General features: G+C 50.6%; 1 protein-coding gene across 3 annotated transcripts in view; it reads left to right on the plus strand.

Moving 5' to 3' along the window:
- Positions 1–834: 834 nt before the first annotated feature.
- ALPK1 (alpha kinase 1) overlaps positions 835–25,446 on the plus strand; it is a 56,441-nt gene continuing 31,829 nt past the window's right edge. Inside the window, exons 1-3 of one of the 3 annotated variants that reach the window (XM_037036280.1) lie at positions 835–1,032; positions 19,966–20,120; positions 22,095–22,249. In XM_037036280.1, coding sequence (XP_036892175.1) covers positions 19,976–20,120; positions 22,095–22,249 — 300 coding nt within the window. In that variant the 5' untranslated portion in view covers positions 835–1,032; positions 19,966–19,975. Of the gene's footprint in view, positions 1,033–19,965; positions 20,121–22,094; positions 22,250–25,446 lie in introns of those variants that run through there. The other 2 variants (XM_037036281.1, XM_037036284.1) reach the window with 2 other exon arrangements.

Here is a 25,446-nt window from a genome sequence, read left to right on the forward strand (position 1 = left end):
CTGCAGCTGACGCCAGGACCAGCTATACTGAGTCATGACCCCTGTCCTGGCCCGGATGATCAGCAGAGACCAGACCCTGGAAGGACACACCTGGCCTGGGACCTCCAGATAAGAACCCTTGGGTGGGACCTGCGTGGTTCTCCCCGTGGAGCAGGCCTGGGTCTTTCCTCACCCCCTGCCCCTGACTCTGCCCCTGCCCCTGCCCCTGCCACCTCTCTCTCTCCTCTCTCTCCCCCGCCCTCTCTCCCCCCCTCTCCAAGGGCACTTCTTTTGCTTCTCTCGCTTGTTTCTTGGGCCCATTTCTTCTACAGCTCACTTTCTAAATAAACTTTGTCTTATAGTTTGAAAAAATCATTTCTTCAATAGAATATGTTAAACATACAAAATCATCTTATATGCTTTTAATTTTTTTTCTGGTCAAAATTTGGAGCTGAGACTCAGACTGTCGGTAAAGGGCATGTTTACCATGGAGCACAGTCAGACAGTCCCCACTGTCCAAGCAGCTCGATGAAATTTTCTGTAAGAAAAATCCTACCTCCATTTTTCAGTTCAGATACACCTGGTCACATGTGTGTCCATGTGACAACGAGCTCACGTCTACACTCTAATTCCAACTAGTTGTAGAGTAGCTTGGTCACTGGCTCGAGCCTTTACGTGAGTCTGCTTTTTGATGACACATCAGAACATGTCCTGTGCCTTGTTCCTCACTGACATTCTCTTTCCTCAGCGGCCCGGGGGCTGATTCTCCATTCTATGTCCAGATCATGAGTTTTCTCAAACTCTGTTTAAAAGAAGGAACTTCCTGTAGTAATACAACTCCCAGAGCACCCTTCCCCAAGTGACCACTGAGGGGGTGTGTCTTAGGGAGCAAAACTGCTGGAAGTTGCACAATCATGTGACACAGTGACTGGCTTTGTTTCCTGTCACATTTCTACTTCCTGAAACCAAAGCTGTGTATGAGAAGCAGTATTTCAAGGAGGTGGTGCTGAATGAACTTTCTTCAGAGTGTTTTTCGTCTTCTTCGCGACAAAAGTGAGTATCAACTTTTGAATGTCAAAACTCCGTAGATGTGGGCACAAAACATGGCATATAGCATGTATGACATATAAGCTACTGATTCGGGGGGCCTCATTTCAGACACTGAAATTTTGAGTTGTGTGCTTAGTTTAATGTGAATTAAAATGATAATTACTATATTGAATCTACAACATCATAGATATTATTGCTCAGAAAGATGTTAAGTAAAAAGAGAACGTGCCAGTTTATTATCAGTTTCACGGAAATGATTAAATAAATACTGTTGCAGGTAATGTGCAGGTATGGTAAACACTGAAGGCGACCTGTGAATGCCTAAAGTTTTGGAAGCACTGCACTCGTGTGTTTGTGAGGTGGGGGTTTTCTGAACCGGTGTGCTGTGTTTGACCTTCACTGGCCCTTGGTTATAGAGTGTAATTGATTAATACGATCTGTCGAATTTCCTAATTGTTGGCAATGCAAGGAACATTCAAACCTGCAGAGAATTGAGTGAGTTTATTTGAGCCAAACTGACCATTGCTGGGAAGCAAAACCTCCGTGGACTGAGGAAATGCTCCAGAGAATGGCAATTCTGCAGCTTATTTCATACATTACAGTCAAAGGAGAGGATTGGGACCTTGGGACCCCTTGGGACCCCCCACAGCTGATGGTTCTCTCAGTCACCATCAGCTGCCCCGGCATGTTTTTCTGAAGCTCACTGATGGTCTGAAGTCTCTTCCCTTTCAAAAGTGATTTTAGTTTTGGGAAAGCCAGAAGTTGCAGGGTGGCTAATCTGGGCTGTAGAGGGGCTGAGTCACCTGGGTGATTTAATGTTTTACCAAAAAACTCTGCAGGAGACGTGATACGTGAGTGGGAACATTGTCATAATGAAGCTGCCCATCACCAGTTGCCCAAAGCTGCCGCCTTCTGAATCATACAAATAGGTTTCCACAGAGGAATGTTCAAGCTTAATCCAAATTTTGATGCAGATTTGTTGCTCTACTCGCTCAGTCATTCTGAATGAGAAGAGGGAGGGGGAATGGGAGCGCTGTGTGGCTGCCAGCTGACCCGCTGACCCAGGTTCATGAGTCATGTCCACACAGAGTGTACTGATATTCAGGTGTCGTATCTTTGTCAACACCCCTACCGCGCCACAAGGTGCACGGTGTCAGGGACTCAGCTGGGGGCGCGTCCCCTGCTGTACAAGCACCAAATGCCTGCAGAGTTACCAGCAAAGCCCTGTCCTTTCATAATGTCTCTCCTTTCTGAAAAAGAAACATTTAGATCCTCATTGCGTGCCCTTTGGTTTGGCCACTTCTCCACAATAACTTAACCTCTCATTAAAGGTTGGACGCCGCAGGTCATAATTTTCACAGAAAATTACATCCCTACCCAGCAATGACTTGCTTCCCTAAGTCATGTCCTAAGTCACGTGGAGGTAAAAAAATGTGAGTGAACAGCATCTCTCCTGAGATGCTAATGAACGAGGTCTGATGTGTACTGCCCAAAGTTGCTGGTGATTTAATAAGGTGCATTGGAAGCCACCCCACAGCCCATCTTCCCAGTGAGTGTGAGACTGGACACCCGGGGCTAGGGCGAGCCTTCCCCAGACCACTGGCCAGGTCTCAAGAAGCAGCCAGAAACACCCTGAGCCATAGTCCTGGGCCACGCAGGCACTTGCTCCTCCCTACAGATGAGGCAAAGCCCTTCATTTTTCCCGCTCTGCTCAGGAACTTCTTGAGGCACATTTTAAAAATATACTTCTACTCATTAAAATGACCTCTCATCACCTTATCCAAATCCAAGGGCCACTTGTTAAGACTCCATGTCTTTCTCTCTCTGCAGTTTCAGTGCTGGTGACTGGCTTGCCTCTCACCGCACATTCCTGGCTTTTCTCCTGCATCTGGTTGCATGGCCCCTTCAGACTCTCCTTCTGTTTTCTGTCGAGCAGAACGTCTGTCCCGGGCTCTAGGTGTCAGGCGTGGGTGGGTGCCTGTGGGCGCCTTGGAACCAAGTAGGTGACCGCCCTGTGGGAGTCAGCTCCATTCCCCCTTTGCTGTATGACCAGGACCAGTGGCTAATCACTGGGGGCCTCAGCCCTGTTTCTGTGGGAGCCCAGTGAGTGTGCGCATTGAGGCCCTGTCACCGTGCTGGGCCATAACGAACACTAGCTGTCATTGAGACCGGCAGCATGGACGCAGGCCCCACCCTGGCCGGCCAGGCCGACACTGCTCCTCAGTACTCCCTGCTGAGTTTTCAAGGGTAGAAGTAGTGTTATAGAATCCACGAGTTGGAAGGGACTTTAGAGACCTTAGTTAGCAACACCCCCTCACTTTAAAGAGGCAGAAGTGGGGGTGTGGCAGGGACCGGTGCGTGAGAGTTGGCGCCAGAACCCAGGCCCCCAGTGTGTGATGAGTGGGAGGAGCCCGTGGCTGGGGACTGCACAGAGGGCAGAGGGTCAGCAAACTCTTTCTCCATACATAGTGCAAGTGTAATTTTTATTGTTATTGAAATGTTATCGATTTTGAGACAATGATTTAGTGAATTTTTTTCCTAAAATGACATCCAAGAAGATTAATGGACTTTTACTGAGATCAAGTTTAAAAAGATTATTGACCAGGTAAATAATATTCATCGCTATATCAATGTTTCACAGAAATTTTCCATTTCTTTTGGTCATTACTAAGTCTTGTGATTTATTTAGATGTTTCTGGGTCCTGAAAACAAAACGTTTGTTTTCCCTCCTAAGTAAACATACATAACAAGGGTTCTCGCATTCCTGTGCTATTACGAGCAACCAGAAGAGGGCGGCAGAGAGGCGCTGGAAAGCCAAGCAGATCACAGGCTCTTGAACCATAGAAAAGGTCAGGCTGGGGTAGGGGTGAGGGGTAGAAAGTTCTGTGGGGCTTAAGCCTAATTAACTCGCTCATTCTCTGGGCCAGTGACTGGGACTGAACATTGTCACAGAATTTTCAGAAAATCTGGTGATGTCCTTAAAAATGCAGTAAGGTAATGAATTTGTGGAAATTTCTAAGATTGATGACTGACTCCAAGAGATTTTGGAAATTTGAAGGTAAAAGATTAAAGGGTGAACACATGTGAGCACATTCCCACCCCTTCAAGAGCACAGGCCGAGAGTTTCACAGTTACAGGGACAATAAAGGGCATTGCACCTTCTCTGAACAGTACAGGTGTTGCTGAAATACAAGGAAATATCTTTGGCTGATTATCAAACATACAGTAAACAACCAATAGGCTTAAGCGAGTGAGAGAGGTTGCCCAGATTCAGCCAATGCCTCCTTTTGTAAACACTGAACGACAACAAATGTTTTTTGAGCACCTCACGTGCACTGGGAGCGACTCCAGATACCAAACGCCCCAGGCTGACAGGGGGAACAAAGCAGACACCCCTCCCCCCCTCGCTGGGGAGCTGACATCACAGTGGGAAAAGATACACATTTTCCAACCTCACAATTAACTCAGGAGTCACACTTGAGAGAAAAGTGAGGAGTAGCCTACAACAGGGCCCCAAATCAACTAGCCTGGGTTGAACCCCCAAATTGGAAATGATATGAAATTAAAAATAGGACTCAAAAACAGCTTAAGTTCTTACCACCCATGTGTATTATTTATTTAGCAATAAATCAAATGGATAAGGCAAAAGTCATGGATTTCTGAAAATAGCGTAGCAAAAGGGAATTTGGGTAGCCGACAGCAGCAATGAACCGCGCTGCTCATGGGACGTGCTGTGAGATGCCACCTGGACCCCCTTGCTGTGCTCAGACTCGGTGTCAGTGGTCAGAGAGCCTTTTCTCTCACCTTCCTGGCATCTCCCACCCCCTGTTTGCCCAGGCTCAGCACCGCTGCCAGCTCCTCGAGCCTCCTCTGAGTCTGGCCCCTGGCAAAAAGGTCGTCTGTGGTTTTACAGCAGTTTAGGTGGTTTCTTCCTTTGCCCCCTGTTACACGTACTTTCCAGACCAGGAAGAGCCGAAAAGACACCCCCCCCCCCCAGGACTCTGTGAGGTGCCGTAGCTGATGCACCGCCGCTAGGTTCTCCCGCTGGCTCCTCCACCCTCTCATCTGTCTCTGTCGATTGTCCCTGCACTTCTGCCCAAAGCTGTTTCCATCTCAGATCCCTGTTTCAGGTCAACTCTCTGCCACCCTCTGTCCCTGGTTTCAGTCTGTGTGACTCGTCGGACACTGCCTTTTCCATGGTGACCACTCTGATTCTCTCCGGATCATTGGCAGCTCTTTTCTCCTCCTCTTCTGCTTCAGAGGAACGATGTTCTCCGTATATCTTAGTCTGTTCCTTCTGTTTTCTCCAACTAACGCCTTTTTATTGGGTCGGCCAAAAAGCCTGTTACGTTTTTTCTGAATGATGGTTCTAGTAGCGCTTAGTTGTCTTTAACTTCGTTTGAAACAATTTTGTTAGATTGTGTTGTGACAGCTGTCATGTCAACGTGCACTTTTTTAGAAAAACTTATTGAAGTTGGTGAATTTTTGTGTAACCATTATAATATTGAAGATGAAAGAAGGCACACGGCATATTATGCTTTATTCTTTCAAGAAAGGGAAAAACGTAACTGAAATGCAAAAAAAGATTTGTGCAGTATATGGAGAAGGTTCTGTGGCTGATCAAATGTGTCAAAGGTGGTTTGTGAAATTTCTTGGCACTCTTGACATTTTGGCCAAATAATTCCTTCTCTGGGGCTGTCTTGTGTGTTGGAAGCTGCTTCGCTCCACCCCTGGCCTCCCCACTAGAGGCCAAGAGCAGAGAGAGCCTACATGCTCAAAATATCCAAATCAATAAAGTTATCAGTGAAATGAAAAACATGTCTTTTCTTTAAAGAAAAAATGTTAACAGACTTTTTGGCCCACCCAATGTCTTTTTGTGGTTTTTATCATCATTCATATTCCCTCCCTTTCATCTTTTCTTCTTTTTTTGCATTTTCTGATCTTCTCCTCAGCCGAAACGTGTTGAAATCTAATGCTTCTTATGAAACATTCATTTCCCAAGAGACTGTATTTCATCTTTTTTCTTCCCGTAACAGCAGTGCTTCTGAGAATAGTGGTCTGCACTTATCCCTCTCACTTTCTGGTCCAGCATTTGTCCATCAGCTTCTGCTCTGCCCTTCTCTCGAGGGTCTGTTCACAAGATCAGGGAGAATTTCCCAGCCTCCAGACCTGGGAGCCTCTTCCCAGGCTTTTCCCCGTGGCTTCCTGTACATGTGTTCTCAGGACCCTGCCTCTCCTCTTCCTCACTGTCCCATTTGCAGCTGCTTCTTTCCCACAGGCAGTGTTCCCCTGTGTGTCTCTTTGGTCCAGGAATTCCCCAGAAGTTGGTGTCTTCCATCTCCTTTGATCTCAGGTAGTGGCTTCAGTGATTAGCCCTGCGTGGGTGCTTCCCTCGTGGAGCTTGCATTTCCATTTCCTGCCTTCTGCAGACAGCTCCGCTTGTCTCCCTGCGTGTCTCCAAGGGAACTCAAGGCCCTGGACTGCCTGCTGATCCAGTCACTGTCTGAGGTCCTCATGCACCTTGGCTTCCTGTGTGTGTGAAATGCATCCTCTTCCATGTCCCTGGACCCTGCCTCTCTCATTTTCTTCTACTCTGCATCCTGCCCATCCATCAATGTTTAGCCTGTATTCAGCCCTCTGAACAAACAGTAACAACTAAATCTCCCCTTCTCCATTGCTCACTCATGCTTTGCTAGGAATTCAGCCACATCTGGTCATGCTCAGTCCTGGGTGTGAGGTGCACTTTTGTTCATCTTCTCCATTAAGTCCTGAGCTTCCGGGACTGTGCCAGTCTGCCCACATCCCTGTGGACCTGACACACAGCAGCCCCTGTGGAAGTTTTAGATAATTTGTGTTGGAAGAAAAAGGCCACAAAAAGCTTAATTCTAAAGAATCCTTAGTTTTGAAAAGCATGGAATTTATAATATGCAGGCTACAAATTTTGCAGAATGTAGAAAGTAAACAAGCAAATTTATATCAAATAAAATGGACTTGTTTGCCTTTGTCCTATTTTGGTTAAGACGGATTTTTTTGGAGATTACATAAAATTTCACTCTGCAAGGGGCTTATTTAGAAATAATGAAATCGTGGGGATGTAAGAATGAGTTCCAGGATCTGGGGTTTTATTTTACTCTCCTCAAGGCTGGCGAGCGAGGCTGCCTCCTTCCACAGGTGCTGGCCAAGGTGTGAGCCTCACCGCAGTCACGGGGGGTTTGCCACAGGGACTTGAAGTAAAATAACATCAAGCAGGATAATGAACATCTTCCATAGCAATTTTTTATGAAATAATTACTTCAAAATTACAAACAATTTTAAACCAAGTCTTTTTAACAAGTTAATTATCATAAAATAAGAAAAACAAAAGCAGTTTCATTTACAGCATAGCACTTTTTTGTAAAAAAAGCGGTTTGGGCAGAGTGAGGGGTGTCATCACCAGAATGATGGAAATCACTTGTCAGCCTTTGTTTTCAGCATCAACAACCAAAAATCACATAGGTTTTCCACACTCTAATTTTACTGGTTTTTACATTTTATTGAAATCGGACACTGGATTATCTGCCTGATGCTTATTTTCAGCAGAGTGATCATTATCTGTAGCAAAGGAGCCACCCAGGAATTCCTGTCTCTGATTTCACGGTGTCCTGTAGAAATGCGGGTGCGGGCAAGAGACCTGTGAGTGCCTCTGCCCTGATTAACCAGGATTAGGGTCCCGGACAGAGCTGTGGGGAGCCCTGGATCCTAATCAAAGGAACAAAAATATGGGGATACAGTTCATTTTCATCTTAGCTGAAAGGACCGTGGACAGACAGACACTTAGGAAAAGGTGAAGTCAGCATAACATCTCCTCCAGCACAGCTCAGCTGTCCAGCCTGCTCGTGGTTCTCCCGGACGAACGCAGCGTTTCCCAGCTCCGAGTGCAGCGGTTTGTGAGGGGAGTGGGGGGGTCGGTGGGCAGACGGTGCACAAGAGGACTCTGTTCCTGGCCTTCAAAGTGCTGCGGCCACATGGAGCGGAGCCTGGAGCTCCGGGAAGAGGATTAGCCTGAGCCGGCGGGGCTTTCAGGGGGCTCCCTCGGAGGCGAGGATGCTAATGAGAGTAGGCGTCTGGGGCAAACATGCCCAGTATCGAAAATCCTCCAAACTGAGCTTTGTCTTTCGCACAGCGGGGAACCCAACTTTATCATATCAGAAGCAAAAGTAGAAAAGAAAAATCTTATTCTTATCCGCCTTATGTATCTGCTTCTATAAAAAGTTAATTTAAATAAATATACATTTAGATTTCAACTAAATTAAAGTTCAAAGTCAGTAGAAAAACCAAAGCTCAATCATTCAATGGCATCTCCCTAGATCTCTGCCCAAGGACTGATGTGGCATAATCCATCTTTGTAGAAAAGGATGTCCACGGAATATCAATTCCTTAAAACCCTAGTTTAGTGTTACACAGGGCATACGGAGTACGTTTTTCCCTATTTCACTGTAAAATTTCTTATTTGTGATTTTTACTTTTTTCTGCACCATGTCCTTCTGCTCATGATTGGAAAACCCTTTACCTTTATCCTAACTTTCCAGTTCGTGGCTTTGACATCTCACAGGAAGCCAACCCGGGGCCTGATCAGCTTGGAACGGGGTGTTGGAGACCCCCCAAACCAGGGCCTGCGCCCTGGTTTCCCACGTGCGGTCTGTCACTGGTGCCCTGAGTTGCACCGCACTTGGCTGACTGGCTTCAGTTCTCGGGGTGTCTTCTACCTCGGATTCAAGGGTTTGTCTCTCCCTGAAATAATACATATTCATGAGCGAGCGAGCTTGCGTCTCACAAAGCCACCCTGTCTCAGGCCGGAGGCTGCAGGGCCAGATCAGGGCTCACAGCAAGCCCACTCCTCCACTTGCCAGGCCAGGGCTTCCCCACAATTTCCCCAATTGTGGCTTGTGACAAGGCTGTCATTAGGTGATGGCTTCTTTTGGCCATTTTCAGATAAAGATAATTTCCCTAACTTCCATTTTATTTGACAATAAGCAGTTTGGGGGAGAAAGGAAGTGCTTCAGTAGTTTATGGATTAGGGTTTTGTCACTTCAAAGGCATCTTTGATCTAAAAATATGTGCTGTACCAAATTCATTATGTCTTCCCTTAAAGAGCTGTTAAATTTATTGATCTTCCCCTCAATTATCGTCCTTTTACGTCCAGTTGTGCTGTGTGAGACGGCAGTGTTGGGGAAAGCCCAAGGAGTGTGGGGAAGGCGGCCAACGGCCACTTCTAAGGCTGTTGCGAGGGGAACAACAGGTGCTTTTGTTCCGCGCAGACTCTCCTCTGGGTCCCCGAAGACAAAGGCCCCTCTGCTGGTTATCACTCGGCATCAAGATTTCAGCACCAGCAGGATCAGACCAAATCGTATGTGGTCTTGTACTCTAAGAAAGATGAAAACTTCACAATCTGTAAAATCTTTAAAAAACCCGTGCTTGCGTTTGTTTTCATCCTTGTCATCGAGGCCACAGTGAGAAACGTTTGTGGAGGAAGAAGAGGTGACTTCTCTGTGGGCCGATAGATAGTTAGGCTTCCTCCAGAAGCGACCTCGTGCTGCTGGGGCTCAGCCCCCTGCAGCCCTTGCACCCAGGCGTCAGAAAGTCACGCAGCCCAGAGGAGAAGAGGGTCAGAGTCCACGTGGGAGAACTTCCTTCACACGCGGCAAGGTGGGCGTTCACAGCAGCAGGAGCTCCGGGTTGGAGGGTCCGCAGGCCTCCTGTGCTGCTGCTGCTGTTCTGAACAGTCGTTTTGTGAATTGTCTTCCCAACAGGACAAAGCGGTGAACAGCTCATGTACAACCACTGTCTCCTAAACCTCCCTTGTGATAAGCGACCTGCTTCCATTTCTGCAACCAGGAAAAGGGTTAAAAATATGGCTTGACTCTTTTTTTTTGTCTAAATGCATTCTTTTACTAGCCTCTTGGCCGACTACTTTGTAATTTAAAGATACCTAGCTGCTTTTGATGATTAGCAAGTTCATTACAGGAAATCATAATTTCAAAATTTTATGCATTAGAAAAAAGTATATAATTTTAGAGTATGAACTTAGGTTCCAAAAGGCAAAATGAAAAAAAGTTTCTTTTGAAAAGTGAGTTTTCTGAGTTTCCCAAAACTAGTGGAACATAGTGCTTTCATCTTGAAAAATCACTTTGGGGGTTCGAGACTGGCTGGGCCACCCACCTTGCTCTCCAGAAAGACAGGATGAGAACAGCTCCCGACACCGTATCAGCAACACTTTGCTCCTGTATCTCAGTCTCCTTAAGAGGCAGATGCTACTGTTAGCTGTGTTGTGCAGGAGGAAACTGAGGCTCACAGAAGCTAAGTGACTTGCCGGCTGTCTCACACCCAGCATGTGGTCGAGCCAGACTTGGCACTTTGGATCCAAAGTGTCTGTTCTCAGTGCCAGGGCTGGACGGCACCAGGCCTGGGACACCCTGCAGGCCGCCCCCCACTTCCTCTGGGGCTGAGCGAACGAGCGCACCCCACCTCGCCTCCCAGCACTCTGCTCCAGATCAGTCCATCCTGGTCTTGGGCACCTGGAAGGGGCCCCTGGCCTGGCCTGGGCTCGCTCGGCTCCCCTTCTGCCTGCTCAGTAGCTCCGATACCTGCAGAGAGCTGGGCTCAGGGCTCGTCCTGCTCTCTCTTCAAGGAACCGTCTGTCCCTTCCTGAAAGATCCCTGATGTGATTTCGCTGGATTTGATTTTAATCAGAAAGCATTGATTTTGACTTCCTTGTGAAGTTGGGAAACACCTCTTTGAAGGAGGAAAGAAGGAGATTTTAAAGAGGAATGTGTGGGGGAAGATCTCTGTTTTGTCTCAGAGTTCACATCTTCGTGACTCGGGAGTGCCCCCCGTAAACCGGCAGACAGCAACACCATCAGCCTGCCTCGGAGACACGAAAGTAAACTCAGTAAACTCTGGTCTCCGAGAGACTGCCCTGAAATATGATATCAGCGGCCAGGGGCCAGCTCCTCCCATCAAACGAGAAAAATCATATCACCCCCACCGGGTGCACAAATAGCTTGTAAGCTGCAGACTCCATTCGAGTGATGACAACAAAGCACTAACCCCGCTGCAGCCGGAGGCCGAGCCGGCCCCACACACAAACACTTGTGCCTGCTTTGGCTGCTCGGTGCCGCTGCCGCCGCCCAGCCCCCACCCCCACTCCCTCCCCCCGTAATTGGCTGGGACCACCAGAATTCGGAGAACACAGATGTCACTGACCGTTTTCCTAGGGAGCACATTCACGCCCATCTGCTGCAGCCTCGAAGGCTGTCCGCCTGCCCACAAGGCCTTCATTTAATTCTTGTCAGAAAGTAATGTAAATCCAGTTTACCTCCGAGGTCGCAGCCGAGGTCCACGCCAACGAGCCCCTGCAATTTACACACTGTAGTTGTATAGGATGAAAAGAAAGCCTTTCATGTTGCTGCATATTAACAACGTCTGCCTTCCACGGGGCTTTTTGATTGAGGTTTCTCCTGATTTTAATACAGCCGACACCAGTTGGTATACCCAGCTTTAGAAAGAGGAAGAAAAATCTAATCTTTCAGCTAAAGTTTCTTCTTTTATAAAGGGAAACAGAGAGAGAAATCCTGGGAAGTGCATTGCCAGGTCTTTAATTATCTGTGAGGAGACAAACTCCCCTCCCTGGCGAATGCAGAGCAGACGCGGCGCTGTCGGGGCTGAGTTACTGCTCGCTGGGGTCCGAGGAGAATTCGGTTGTTAGCGGTTGTCTCCCCAACACGAAAATAGTAGAAGTGGCGGTTGAATGAGTCTCCAACTTTTCAGTGTCTCTTTCCTAGCATACTGTAGAGGAAGTTAAAGAAGTGGTTTCATTTTCTCGGGACCAGACTGGGCAGCAGCTGACTGAGCAGCAGAGTGGAAGCACATGTAGGGCACCCGTGTGTGTGCTCACAGAAGTTCTTGGGGCAGCCTCACAGTGCTCACACCTTCCACCAAGCCTGCCTTTGGGCACATATTCATACATTTTGGAGTTTCCAGGACTGTGTCCATTTCTGGAAGACAAATGTTTTTAAAAACACCTGTGGGGTCAAAGCCCCTGGGAAGCCCGAACATGCCCTCGTCAGGTGTGTGGTGGGGCAAATGGCTGGATCTGCCCGACCCTCAGCATTCCCGTCCCAGGAGGAGGGATGATAAGCCCGCCTCTCCAGGTCCCGCCTGAGTCTCGAGCTCTGCACCTGAGGAGCCCAGTGTCCTGAGGACAGAGTCCCCTCCACCTGCTCGGAGTCTGTGAGCACAGACCTGGATTAGAAACGGCAAGTGACTTGGTTCAGAAACCCCAAGTCAGCAGACCACGGCTCCTATTTAACACTTTCTGAAGAGAGAGGACGGTGCAGGTTTTCTTCCCACAGTCTGGAATTTCTGTTTTCATTGCCTAACTTTTTACTTCTGTGGAAAGTAGAATAGTTTTGGTAGAAGCCAGCGTGGCTTCTCCTCCCATTGCCCTGTGGTGGGGAGAGGTGGCCTCTCGGGTCTTGCATCGGGGCTGGCCATCCAGGCTGCTGGCTCTGGAGTGGACGGCACAACCGTCTCTGTGCACATAAAACCTTTTTGTTTGCTTTGCTTCAGATAACATTAAACTGCAGTGTGATTTCAACCCATATGAGCAGGAAAAGGCCTCCAAGGTGCCTAGAAGGGCTGCGTGGGGGGATGCAGGTGGACGGGGTCGTGGTGACAGCAACACAGACACCCCTGAGGACAGTCACAGTCTGGGCTGCACTGCCCGGCTCCAGCTCACGTCAGGGGCCCATGCCCAGCCGGCGCCAGGCAGGCGTGAATGAGTTCAGGGTGGCCTCTCGCTGCTTCTCAGTGTTTCGCCAGACCATTCCTGTTTGCTTACTCTCCTCAAAACAGAATTTTAAACATTTCTTATTATGAAAAATTCAAATGTGCTCAGAAGTACAGGGGACTGTGTGGGACACTGACATGATTTCCTTCAGCGTCCACGTGGACGATTTGCAGTGGATCTTGCCTGAGCTGTAATTTAACATCACTTTCTCCCCACCTCCCGCCCCAAATCTCAGACTTCCTCCCCGTAAGAGTGTGAAGGATGGAATGAAGCTAAGGGACTTGTGACTAAGTGACTGCCAGCTCGTCCCATTTCGGTGAACTCGCCCTGGTGAGAACACTGCTCTGGGATTTTCAGTGACTCCGCTCACACACCTGCGCTGCCGCCCTGTGAGTTTGTCCTGAGGACGAGTCCACTCTGTTTCTCGGTAGCCTTCAGAAGCACAGTATGCAGCAGATACTCTGTAAATGCCTAACCGTCCTTCAGGAGTTCGTAAATACAGTACACGTTATTTTATATTTCAAGCCTCTACGTTAGCTATTAAATCCAAGCACTGAGGAAACAGAAAAACCCAATATGATTCAGTCATTTAAACTTTTTTTCTGTATCACTGCTAGTTCTATACCTGCAAATATTCCTTCATTAGCTGAAAGCAAAGGACAGAATAAACAGCACGTCTCAGATCTCTGTCCTCCTCATTAGAGAAAGGAGAAAACGAGAGTTCTTCCGCTTGAGGAGCTCCCAAAACAGCGAGCGCCGCGGCTCACGGACAACGAGGCCCCTGGAGCCAGGAGCACATTCTCTCTGCAGCACTTTACTCAGTAACAGAACTTGCACAGACAGTGGAGCCCCGAAACCCTAAAACCTCTCACTTCCCAAGTCGGCCTGGAGAGCTCAGGGCCTCGGCTCTGTGGCTGTGGAGCGAGGGGTCTGGTGCCCCGAGGGGTCTTTCTGGCTCCTGGTGCCCAGGGGAGCCTGGCGGCCAAGAGGTGGGCAAACAAAAACTCAAACGGGCTGTCTTTGTGGATGCTGTCCCCACAAGACCACACAGCATCCCTCTTGGGACACCCTCTTCTCCGCAGAGGCCCTGGCCACTGGGCTGTGCTTGGTGGTCTCTGTGGTGAGCCAGTTGGCATGGGGGTGTCTGGTCCCCCGAGGGGGCGGATGCTGAGTGCTTGTCCGACACGGGGCTGCCACTCGAGGAAACACGAGTCCCCACTTGTTCCCAGGCCAGTGGGAGGCTCCCCCCCGGCTGCAGCCGCCCTGCTGACCACACGCACACACTGAGGGATCACTTGGCCGCGTAGTACATGGCTATTGTCCGCCAGGAGTGTGGTCTGCAGTCCCCTGTCCAGAGGCCCACCCCCGCGCTTTGACACTCTAAGTATAAAATAAATAAAGAGCTTTGTGTGTGTCTTGGAGCAAAGACAGGGATAAGGGGCCAGAGTGTTCCGTCTGATCTGTAATCCGGACGCTGTCCCCAAGCCACTTCAGGGCTCGCTGGCCTCCACCTCAGCCTGGGCTGGGGCCCCAGCTGGTTAAACCTCATCGGCTGGATCTTCAGTTTGTTTTAGTGCAAATAAAACTTACATCTTTCTTCCTGAAAATGTCTTACCTGGGCATAATGTTTCAATTCTCTAATAGAATTTCTATTTGTTAATTGAGTGCGGATCTGGGGAATTATTTACGGGGTAATCTCATTATCACGTGGTTTGAGTGGGAAAAAATATTGAGAACCTAAAGGTTTTGCATAACCAAGCAATTTCCTTTCTCAAAACTATGAATGCTAAAGAAACCAACAAGGAACCAAAATCCAAATAAACCAAGAAAAAATTGGGTAACCTTTTTAAAAACGAAGCTTTACTTTTTGAAAAAAGTTTTGACAACAGTATCTAATACAAAGCACTTATTACTTGGTAGGCTCCTGTGCTTCACATATGTTAACTGTTCCTTGAAAATGTCCATGAGAGCCCTGGCTGGTGCGGCCCAGTGGGTTGAGTGCTGGCCTGCAGTTCGATTCCCAGTCAGAGCACAGGCCTGGGTTGTGGGCCAGGTCCCCATCTGGAGGCAGCTGATCAGTGTTTCTCTCCTTCTCTTTCTCCTTCCCTTCCCCTGTCTCTATGAAATCAATAAGATCGAAAAAAAGACCCTCTGTGCGATTGGTCGTGTTAATGCCCCTTCCAAGAAGGAAAGGGAGACGCGATTAGCAGGAAGTAGGAGCAGAACTGACGTTTCAGCCCAGGAAGCTGAGGGCAGCTGCGGGAGAGGAACTCGGTCGCCTTTGATGACAGACAGGGAAAAGCAATTTTCCTTTCTACGTCACATTTTTCTCCCGCATACCCTTTCCCCAAGGGAAGCTGTTTCTTGGTGGGCTGCCTCCGACTTCAGGAGATGTACATGGCTCTTTGCAAAAGAACGTTCATGGCTGTGGAAATTATAAACACAGAATTGAAAGCGTCTGTCGCAAGATTAACCTGAGTCCCCACATTGCCGACCTCATGAGAAGTATGTCAACTCCCTAGCCCTGGCGATTTCCTGTCACAGGTGCTTCACGCGTTTTCACTGCGCAGCCTCGGCCCCCGGGGTGGGGTGTCCGTGGGTTTGCACCCTGACGGTTGAACAGCCATCTCCATGGCCTCTTCCGCGGCAGCACAGAGGGTGCCGTTTGTTCTTTTAAAGGTGGACAGAGTTCCCTTTCAGCAGACTTCTCCTCCGCCTCTCTGCTCAGGGCTTTGGTCCAGATGCTCCTCCCTGCCTCTCCTCTACCTCTTCATCGGCTCACCCTGCACTTTCCCTGGGATCAGCTGGAGAATGCCCGCTGCCCAGAGCATGCCTTTGAACGGAAGGTCCTTCTGAGTCTCCGAAGCATGTTTTCTGGCTCTATGAATGCCCCCTGGTGTCATGGTGGCCCTAGACTAGGGGCCCTACCGAGTCAGCCTATTCCGGTGTCCGTGTCTGTGGCTCACCTGGGCTGCAGAGACACGAAGAGGACCCTCCCGGAAGGGGTGTCTGAAGCCTCAGGCAGGACCAGATGGCAGGCCTGACTCACCTTGACCTCGGGAGTTGCTCTCCCAGCCTCAGGCCATGCTGATGTCCGTCATCTGTCACAGCACTGATGGAGAGGTAACTGTAGCCGAGTGAGGTGCAGCCCCTCGGTGACGGGCTCTTCTCTTTCTTCTTCTGGTTTCCTGTGGCCGGCAGGTGACCCGTTCATGACCCGGAACACTCTCATTGCGCAGCTGGGTTGGATAAGCCGGAGGTGAGGCCCAGGCAGGAGAGCCTGGGCAGCATTGAAGGTCTCCCCTGTGAACCAGTAAGGCCTTGGGCTGGGGGTGTATGCAATGCGTCTCAGTGTGAACGATTGCCTTTCCTGGGTGTCTAGTGTTATTCCAGAGTTATCTGTTTGTATGTTTGATTGCTTTTATAGCCTCTTTTTAGTTAGCTTCTAAGAAAAAAAATGCATGGAGGACTTTAAAAGAGGAAAAAAACAGCCCTGGCTGGTATGGCTCAATGCTCTGAGTGCTGGCCTGTGAACCAAACACTTGCTGGTTCAGTTCTCAGTCGGGGCATGTGCCTGGGTTGCAGGCCAAGTCCCGAGTCGGGGGGGCATGAGAGGCAGCCACACATTGATGTTTCTCTTTCTCTCTCTTCCCTAAAAGTAAATAAATAAAATACTTTAAAAAGTGAAGAAGAATAATCCCATAGGCTACAAAAATAGCAGGAAACACCCATCATTAAATTTAGAAATAATGTATAGTTCAGAGTGCCAAAAATCGTTGAGGAGGGCAAAAATCAGTATGTGTTGGAATAGAAAATGACTTTCTTATAAGTGAAGCTGGCCAAAATCCCCAGCAAGACCGCTGCCCAAAGGGGCGCTTCTGCGGCTCCAGCCTCTGTTCTGCTGCCCACAGCCCTCACGCGTCTGCCCGGACGGCTGGGTTCCAGAGCAGTTCTGTTTTCTTCCTGCAAACGGGAGGACCACTTCTGCATTCCCCGTCTCAGGTATGCTAACAGCATCCGCAAAGCTTTCGGCTCTGATGAGGCAGAGTGTAGGACTCATCTCTATGTCCGTCATACCCATCTGACATCGGTACTGTGTTTACCTCGCACACAACTCACAAGTCTGCCAATCTGCTGCATCTCTGATACTCTCCCTGTGGTCCAGAGTCTTGCTGCCTCTCACCTGGGTTACTGCAGTGAGCACCTAACCAAGCCACCTGCCGCCTCTCTCTTGCTCCCCTCCCCCGATGTGTGCTGGAGCCAAAGTGAGAGATCTTTTCCAAAGGCCAAGCTGCTCCTGTTCCTACTGCTATCAGGGATTTCCATCACCTGTGGGGAAACACAAAGGTGCTTACCTGGCATGCGGAGTCCTGCTAAGCTTCCCAGCCTCCCTTTTCCTTTTATCTCTAGTTCAGCCAACATGCCCTTCTCACATTCCCTCTCTGTTTCCTCTCACTCTCTCTTTGCTCATTAAGCATTGTGCCCTTTGAGAGCTGAATCCAGGCATCACTGCTCGGGGGGGACCCCCGACCTGCCCTCGCTCCACCCAAATGGCTGGGTCAGGCTGCAGCTCTGTCAGAGACCTGCCCCTCACAGCACTCAGACCCCATGTCCCTCACAGCACTCAGACAAAAGGAGAGATTTACGATCTTGTGCATCAGGAATTGGGGTGTCAAGTGGAGACACAAAAGCAGGGACATATATTTATTTAGTAATCCACTGCTTAGATTCAAGCCAACCTTTGCAGATCACAGAGAAAAGTACACATAAAAATTTTACACAACGGGTTCTCAAAAGAGCTAGGAGTTTTTCAGTAAATAAAATCAGCTATTCTTCCACCACAGACAACCTGGGTTGTGTAGGCTGTGGTTATGTATGTAATTTAAGACCTGGAAGATCTTAACAATTGCTCCAAACAGTCCCCTCCCAGCACAGATGCTAAAGTGAGCCTCTGAAGTGTCCTAAATGCCAGTGACAGAGCGTGAACCAGAACCGGTCAGCAGGTATCTCTGGGCTCTATGACGTGTTCTGGCTCACTGTTTCTAGGTTCTGCTTTCATCACTACGCACATACTGTCTCTGCTTAAGACATTTACAGAAACAGAGCAGTTAAAATTTGTTCTAATTTGGCAGACTAGCTTGAGGCTACTCTCTACCTTAAGAGGATGATCCTGCTCCCAAATGCCGCAGTGGCCCTCGGGCAGCAGGGGGCGTGTATTGCAGTGACTTGATAGTGATAATGACAGTGCCCTTTGGTGTCCTGTGCCTCTGCCGTTCACACTTCCTCTTCACACCTCTCTTTCTAGACAAGTCTTAAAAAGGATCTGAGGGAAGGGAACGCCCCTTCTTGCATTATTATTATTTTTTTCTATTCATACCTGAGGACAATTTCCCCATTGCTTTCAGAGAGAGAGAGAGAAAACATCTGTGAGAGAGCAACATCTATTGGTTGCCTTCTCGTATGTGCCCAGAGTGGGGCTCGAACCCACAGCCTGGAGATGTGCCCTGACTGGGAATCAAACTTGTGACTCTTGGGTCTATGGGATGACGCTCCAACCAGCTGAGCCACACCAGCCAGGGCTTCTTGTTTTAAGGTAGGACTTGAAGAAAAGTGAGTGTCATGCTTGCTCACCGCTCACTCTGAGCAAACTCGTTAACCTTCTCGACCTGCAGCCATATTCCTCAGTCCCCACACTGACCTCCCATTACAGCCCCTGGCTCCCTGTTCCGGGAGTGCTGGCACCACAAAACACTGACTCGTAAACACTGGCGCGTAAGTAAACATCGAAAACCTTTCAGTCCAGCAGCCCGGCCCGTGCAGGGTCCACTCCAGACAGAGGCGAATGGGATCTACACTTCACTTCTCGTGACGCTTCCAGTGTCTGAGTCCTCACCACCCCACTCACGGGAACACTCTCTCAAGTAACGAGAGTATTGTCTTCAAGAACTCTGCTCGTTCGTGAATCGTGTTCTCTGTCAACAAATACACGATTATTCTAATTAAACCAGCCTATCGCACCCTACAGTGCTGTACAGTGTGTGCGTGCGTTTGAAGCTTAAAGTGTAGGGTGTGTACCAACCAGGTTAGAATAAAAACACATTTAGCTCCTCTAGTTCACTTTCTATTCTTGTTAAGTCATAGAACAGAAAAAAGATTTAAAAGTTATGGCTTTCGACTTCATCTTTAAAACCACCTTCTTTGAGTGAGGTCGCTGAGTGCGAGCACATACGTAGTCCCAACACCACAGGCGGCCGCATGTTCCGCAGTCGCCAGGTCGCTTCGCCGCACGGGGCAGCCAGGAGTCAGCGGGCTGGGGTCCGTGCCTCTGCCCTTTCAGACGCTCTTGCTTTGGTGGTAAGACTGCACGTGCCCTGCAAGGTGTATAAACCAGACTGCGGCTCCACTACCTATTCTGGAAAAGTCAGAAAGAGAGTAACTTCTTTTGTGCTGTTCATAACACACGTTCTTTAACAAAGGGAAGACAGACAGAAAGGTTTGCTGATCGAATAATGTTTTGGTATTGACTTGCCAGGCATTTTTCACTGTCAGGAAGTCAGTTGGCTCTTGAATGACCTCGACATCAGTGGCGCCTTACAATGCAGCCGTGTTCACAGAAGACACGTGTGGGCTCTACATACCAGTGTGTTAGGCTGCAGCAGAAGGAGACCCATTTATGCATGTGATACACTGAGGAAGTTGGGTTTTCTGTTGCCCCCCTCTTATTTGGGAGTGTTCCTGGAGGTGAAGAGCTTTACACGTGACATCTGTCATCTTCTGTCTTGGTCCAGGTGGCATGAAGAATGTGCCCGGGGAGTCATCTGTGGTTCCAAGGACCCCCCTCGAGCCTGTGTGGGTTGCATCTGAGCAGCCAGCTCGCTGTGGCCCCAGGAGAGGCCAGCGGGGCAGGGGCGAGAGGTCCATGCTGGCCTCAAGGACTCAGAAGCCTCCTAATCAGGGGCGTGCTCACTGTGAGGTCACCCACGGGGCCTCGGGTTCTGCCAGGACAGAGCCCCAGGCAGTCCTGCACCTCCCAGCGTCTGCTTGAGTCCTGCAGATAACTGACGCTCCTGCAGGGGCCTCCTCGGCTGAGACTCAGTGTCTTCTCCCAGGTGACTGAGCATGGACCCAGGGACGCTGCCTCCTCAAGGGGCCCTGGAGGACCTTCGGGGGGCTGCAGTGACGCTCCTGGAGGACTGCCAGCGCCTGCTGGCCGGGCCGCCCGAGGCGCTCACGCCGGACGCAAGCGAGGACGCGCTGAGTGGAGGTGAGGCTCTCGCTGCCCAGCTTCCCCTCCGGGCAGGTGACCCAGCAGAGCGCGGACGGGCCCAATGGGACGGGGCTGCAGGCGGGGGAGGCCCACTTTGTTGCCCTGAATTGCTGTCAGTTCTCATTTTAGGCTTCAGTAAACAGGAGGCTACAAGAAATAGTTTAGTTCAAGAAGAACAAAGGCTCTGAGTGGGCCGGTGCCATAAATTTCAATTACTAAAAAATGGAAGCAACTTCTCAATGGTGGCACATCTTTTTTTTTAAACTGGGCTTTTGCGCCTCATCAGTTCCCATAGACGTCCCTGGTTTCCACGAACCTGTCCCCACATCAGACCTGTCTCTCTCCTTTGGATCAGCAACACGTTTCTCAGGCTCCGTTCACGTGCCGCCTGTAAAACAATGGGTATGAGTAAACCCACCTGGCACCATAATCAGGGCTGAAGAATTTGGCTTCCTGCTCATTCCATAGCCTGTGCCATCCGCTGTAGAGGAGGCCTTGTTCAGGAAGTTTCCATCACAGAGAATAGGAAGCCACAGCGCTGCTCATCGCTTCTCCAATCCTCCATTTCTATCCGTGTCCCTCGCGCGTGTGTTTGCTGTTTTTCGTTGTGTTTGCAGCGGTTTGTGCTCCTTGCTGAATAGGGTTCCCACACAACATGACCACACCCGCATCTCCTGTTGTTGGGGATGACATAACTGAGGCTCTGGGTCTTCTCCCCTCAAACTTGCAGGTAGGCACCCAGCTCCCCAGGGCGCACAGCGTGAGTGAGCTGTGGGAGCCACTGGGCACAGACCGACACCCAGCCCCCGTCTTAGGAAAATGAGATCTGCAACGTGGAGATGCTGCAATGTGAGATGCTGCTGTGAGACAGACAGGCATTACTAGAATGGGAGGGAAATGGATTTCAGAGTCCGCAGAAGTAATGCCCAGTTAGATTCGGACAGGAAGGGCGAGCAAACGGTCCAGACTGAGTCCTGGTGTCAGAGGGGGGGCAACTCGGGGAAGGACACGGTGGGAGGGGCCATTGCAGCAGCGAGTAAGAGGGGACACGGGGGTGGAGAAGGCCCTGAGCCCGTCTCAGGGGTGTGGAGCCTGCACGTCCGCAGGACAGGCACCTGGAGGCGTCTGGCTGGCGTCCCGGGAGAGGGACGAGTGTGCATGCTGCAGGACTCGGAGTGTCCGGGTGCTCGGGGCGCGCTCTCGGGGTGCTCGGAGCTCTCCGTGGCCTCGGGGACGTCCACACCCCAGCAGGGCCTGGGCAGCATCAAGAGCCAGACACAAACATTTTCAGAGCAAAACCTTTGACTAAGCTCCCTCTGCAGGATAAATACACCTGGAAACAGCCTCAGGTCACTTCAAGTCACTTTGGGTGTCAAGCTTAAGGAAAGCCTTCGAGCTTCCAGAGATTTGGGGGTCCACGGAGTTCGCACAGGAGATCGTGGACTTGTGTAAAGAATTAGGTTGGGTGGCCACGAAGGAATTAAATGTGTCTGCCATTGTGAAGGAAGGACATTCAAATTCCATCGGGCTCTCTGAGTGCATCTCCTGCATTTGGGTGTCGCCCACAGTGAAAGTGCCGGAAACGAGGCTTGGAGGACAAAGAGTCTGCGTCCCCAGCTGCCACAGGCCCCAAGTGCCGCTCTGGCTCAGCCCCTTTCTCTCTTTACAGGGAAAACAGTATTTCCTGCATTCCTGTCTCTGATTCTTCATGCACAGATAGCCACTGAAGTGCTTTACTTCCTGCTGGAAACATTTCTTCATGCCTCGCTGCCCTCAGTAACCTGCAGGGCTGCCGGGACAGGTAGCTGCTCACCATTGTTCTGTGAGCCTGAGCCTCAGGCAGCTCAGACCAGCCAGCAGGACTCAGGGAGTGTTTCCGCCACCATGAGGTGCTTCGTCACATCACAAGACAGGGAGCTCCCAGCCTTTTCTCTGAGAGCCATTTCCTCACCTGAACTCTGACCTTTCCAGCTTCCCTCCCCAGTGAGCTGAGGACCCTCATCCAGGAGGCCAAGGACATGAAGTGGCCCTTCGTGCCTGAGAGGTGGCAATACAAACAAGCCGTGGGCCCCGAGGACAAAGTCAACCTGCAGGACGTGATTGGCGCCAGGCTGCAGCTGTTACTGGTAGGGGACCCACACCACCTGTCCCTCTGACCCCCCCCGCCCCCCCCCCCACCGCACCGCCCGCCAAGCATTGAGACATAAGTGGTGCAATAGATTGAGTTTCTCTGAGGTGAGCCCGTGGTCGCCTCTGCCAGACTGACTGATGGGGGAAACAGCTTTCAGACAAACATCGCAAGCCCTCGGGGACCCACAGTCGGCAAACCAGACCAAGTGAAAGGGAGGGGGGGCTCAGCAGGTCGGAGCAGCAACCTGCCCCCTGAAATACTCACGGGTCGTGGGCTTGTAGTTCCGCGGTGCTCTGCCACATGGTCTGAAATGCTACCTTCTACCAGCTGGGCAGCTTAAGTGCAGGGTGGGGCAAAAGTAGGTTTGCACTTGTTTGTGTGGAAAGCAACTTTATAACAGAACAAGAATAAGCTCTGTGTTCACGGACTCACGAGCGTAAACTGCTTTCCCCCACCCTGTAAGTAAACTCACCGCCATCTCAGTCTGAGCCACTGAAGCCTGGCAGTGCTGCGCCCTCACTGCCTTCCTCAGGCCAAGGCCGCTGACACGCCCCTTCCCGAACCCCACGGGACCCCATAGCAAGGCCAGAGCCTCGGAGCAGAGGCTGAGCCAGGTCTGGGCCCCAGTTCCTGCTCAGGTTCGGAGGCAGCCTGGGCAGCACTGGCTGCCTTGTTGGAAACCTTCCTCATCTACCTTGGCTCAGATGCTGTCAAGGAAGGGAGTGTATGAGCTTATATGCACTTTTTCCTCACGTAAAAATATGTTTGTCTGCAGGCCAGGAATTATAAGCAATGATGATAAACTCCTTGTTTTATGGGTTTACATGGGAGTGTGTTTGGGCTCATACCCAAATAAGTGTGCGGGCACTATCTTCACCTTCAAAACAAAAACCCAAGACAGACCCTGGTCGATGTGCACATCCCAGCATCTTTGTGGATTCGGTAGAAGCAGTGAAACTCCACCGTCCCCAACCCCTCCCTGCCACACGGCCTGGCTGGGCTAAGCAGAGGGGCTACGGCAAACCAAAGTGGACAGCGGGGCCGAGTGCGAGGCTGAGCCCGGCTTCGGGCAGGTGCGCTCGCTGGCAGCCGCGCGGATTGGAGCGGTAACTGTCACACACGTGTCGCTGCACAGTCCGCAGAGCACCTGCACAAGCGTCGTCTCGCTGAATTCTCAAAACAGCTCTCTGACGATTGTCACCTCCATGCTCCCACCTCACTGCCAAGAACATGGTGTGCGGCTCAGGGAGCTGGCCTGGCCTAGGGGACAGACCAGTGAGTGGCAGGGCGGGGAGGGGCGGGGGGCGACTCCAATTGTCCTTGGATGGACCTGGGTGCAGGGCTTGGGGCAGCTCACTCTGAAAAGAGCCTTGTCTGACAGAAGTGCCCCCACCCGCTGCCCCAGGCGCCAGCACCAGGCACTCATGGCTCGTAGACACTTGAGATGTATTGAGAAAGAATGAAGAGTGCCTTGTTTGAAGTTTTATTTAATATTATTTTAATTTCTACATAAATAGCCACATGTGGCTAAGGCCACTGTGCCACCGGGCAGCATAGCACAGAGGCAGAAATGCTGGGCAAGAGACCCCCCCCAGCGGGGGTGGGGTCACCTGGAGATGTGAGGACACCCACTCCTGGGCCTGTCACCAAGTCAAAGGCTCTTGTGTGAGGGTCTGTGCACCAGTGCCAGGCAAGCCCTCAGGTGGCCTCGATGCTAGCATTTGGGAACCACTGTCCTGAGAGAACAGTGGGGTGGTGATGGGGGTGGGGTGACAAGCAGGAGCCCCAGAGAGGCCGGGGCGGGGGGCAGCAGGTAGAGTAGAAAACTCTCTCCTGTGGCTTCTGGGGAGAGCCCTGTGTGATCACGCCGGGAGGTGGCATGTGGCACTCGACGAGGCTGCCACAGGTGAGGGCAGAACCTTAGTTTGTGCCTAGAAAGTTCTGAACTTCACATGTGGCCTCAGAGACAAGGGCCACACCACGTCACCCTGGGTTCCCCCTCGAGTCCGCCCTGCGTTCAGAGCCGGTGCGGACATCAGCTGAAAGACTAAATGGGGCTCTTCAGCAGCTTGGGGTCCTGCTGCATTTGTGGGGACGGGGTGTGTGCAGGAAGACAAGCTGCTCTCAGCTGTGAGGCCATTGTAAGAATCGGCTCATTACTCCTGTTCCTGCCCGTTGGGGAAACTGAGGCAGGCGGACAGTAAGAAGTTTGTGTGCAGCTGCTCACATCGACACACTGGGTTCTTTGGCCTCTCCTGGAGCTACTGGATTTCCCCCGGGAGCAATCTCCTCCTGAGCCACCCAGTGAGCGGTAAGTCACACAGCTACACCTGTGAAACCCAGCCCGGGGGGCCCCTGTTCTCCGCAGACCGGGGACTGCCGCACCTACAGGCGCAGCAGCGCCCTGCCCTGGCTTGTTCAGCGGGTGGAGGAGATTCCACAGTCTACGATCTCCCCGTTGTACCAGTTTCGGTGTTAGACTTGCCTGAGGCTGATTGGCCAACTTTGAATAATCGGTTAAGGTAACATTCTGTTCTCACAAAGAAACCATTGAAGGCTGCCACGTTTGTCTGTTCAGTTATCTCTTCTTCCAGTTTTTTCCCCGTACATCTAAGCTTTCCACATGTTTTTACTCAAATGAATTCTTCCCATAGAATGCTTTCCCTCCTTTTAAAAATTATCATTACACATAGAATGTAAACCCAGTGGGTTTAAGTTAATTTCACAAACAGACGATCAAATGGATCGAGTAAGAGACAAGGCGAGCAGTAGTCAGCTTAGTGCCTGAGTGGCTGATGTGTGGACCCTTCACATGTTACTCTCTTGGGCTGAACTTAATCGAGACAGGTGTGTGTGTTCCGTGCTATGCTTCCTGCCCTCCCCGCTGCCCCACCCCCGTCCCACCCGGCCTGCCCTCCTCCAGTGTGTGACCACAGGCAGAAATTCATGTCGGGGCCACCCTCCCTCCCAGACACACGGAGCTGGCTGACTCAAGAGAGTCAGCCCCCCTCTCCCTGAAAAACACCTGCGGACACCCCAGAAACCTGGGAGATGGGAGACCAGTGTGGTTGGAAAAGCCGGGCGGGGTTTCTGGCATTGTGTCCTTTCCCCAGGTAGGTGGGTTTTTTTCTGGGATGATACCAATTATTTATTGCAAAAACATCTGCTGGTAACTGCAGCTGCCCTTGGGGG

This window comes from Sturnira hondurensis, unplaced genomic scaffold, assembly GCF_014824575.4.
Source record: "Sturnira hondurensis isolate 20B ecotype Veracruz unplaced genomic scaffold, ASM1482457v3 Scaffold0022766, whole genome shotgun sequence".
NCBI lineage: Eukaryota > Metazoa > Chordata > Mammalia > Chiroptera > Phyllostomidae > Sturnira > Sturnira hondurensis.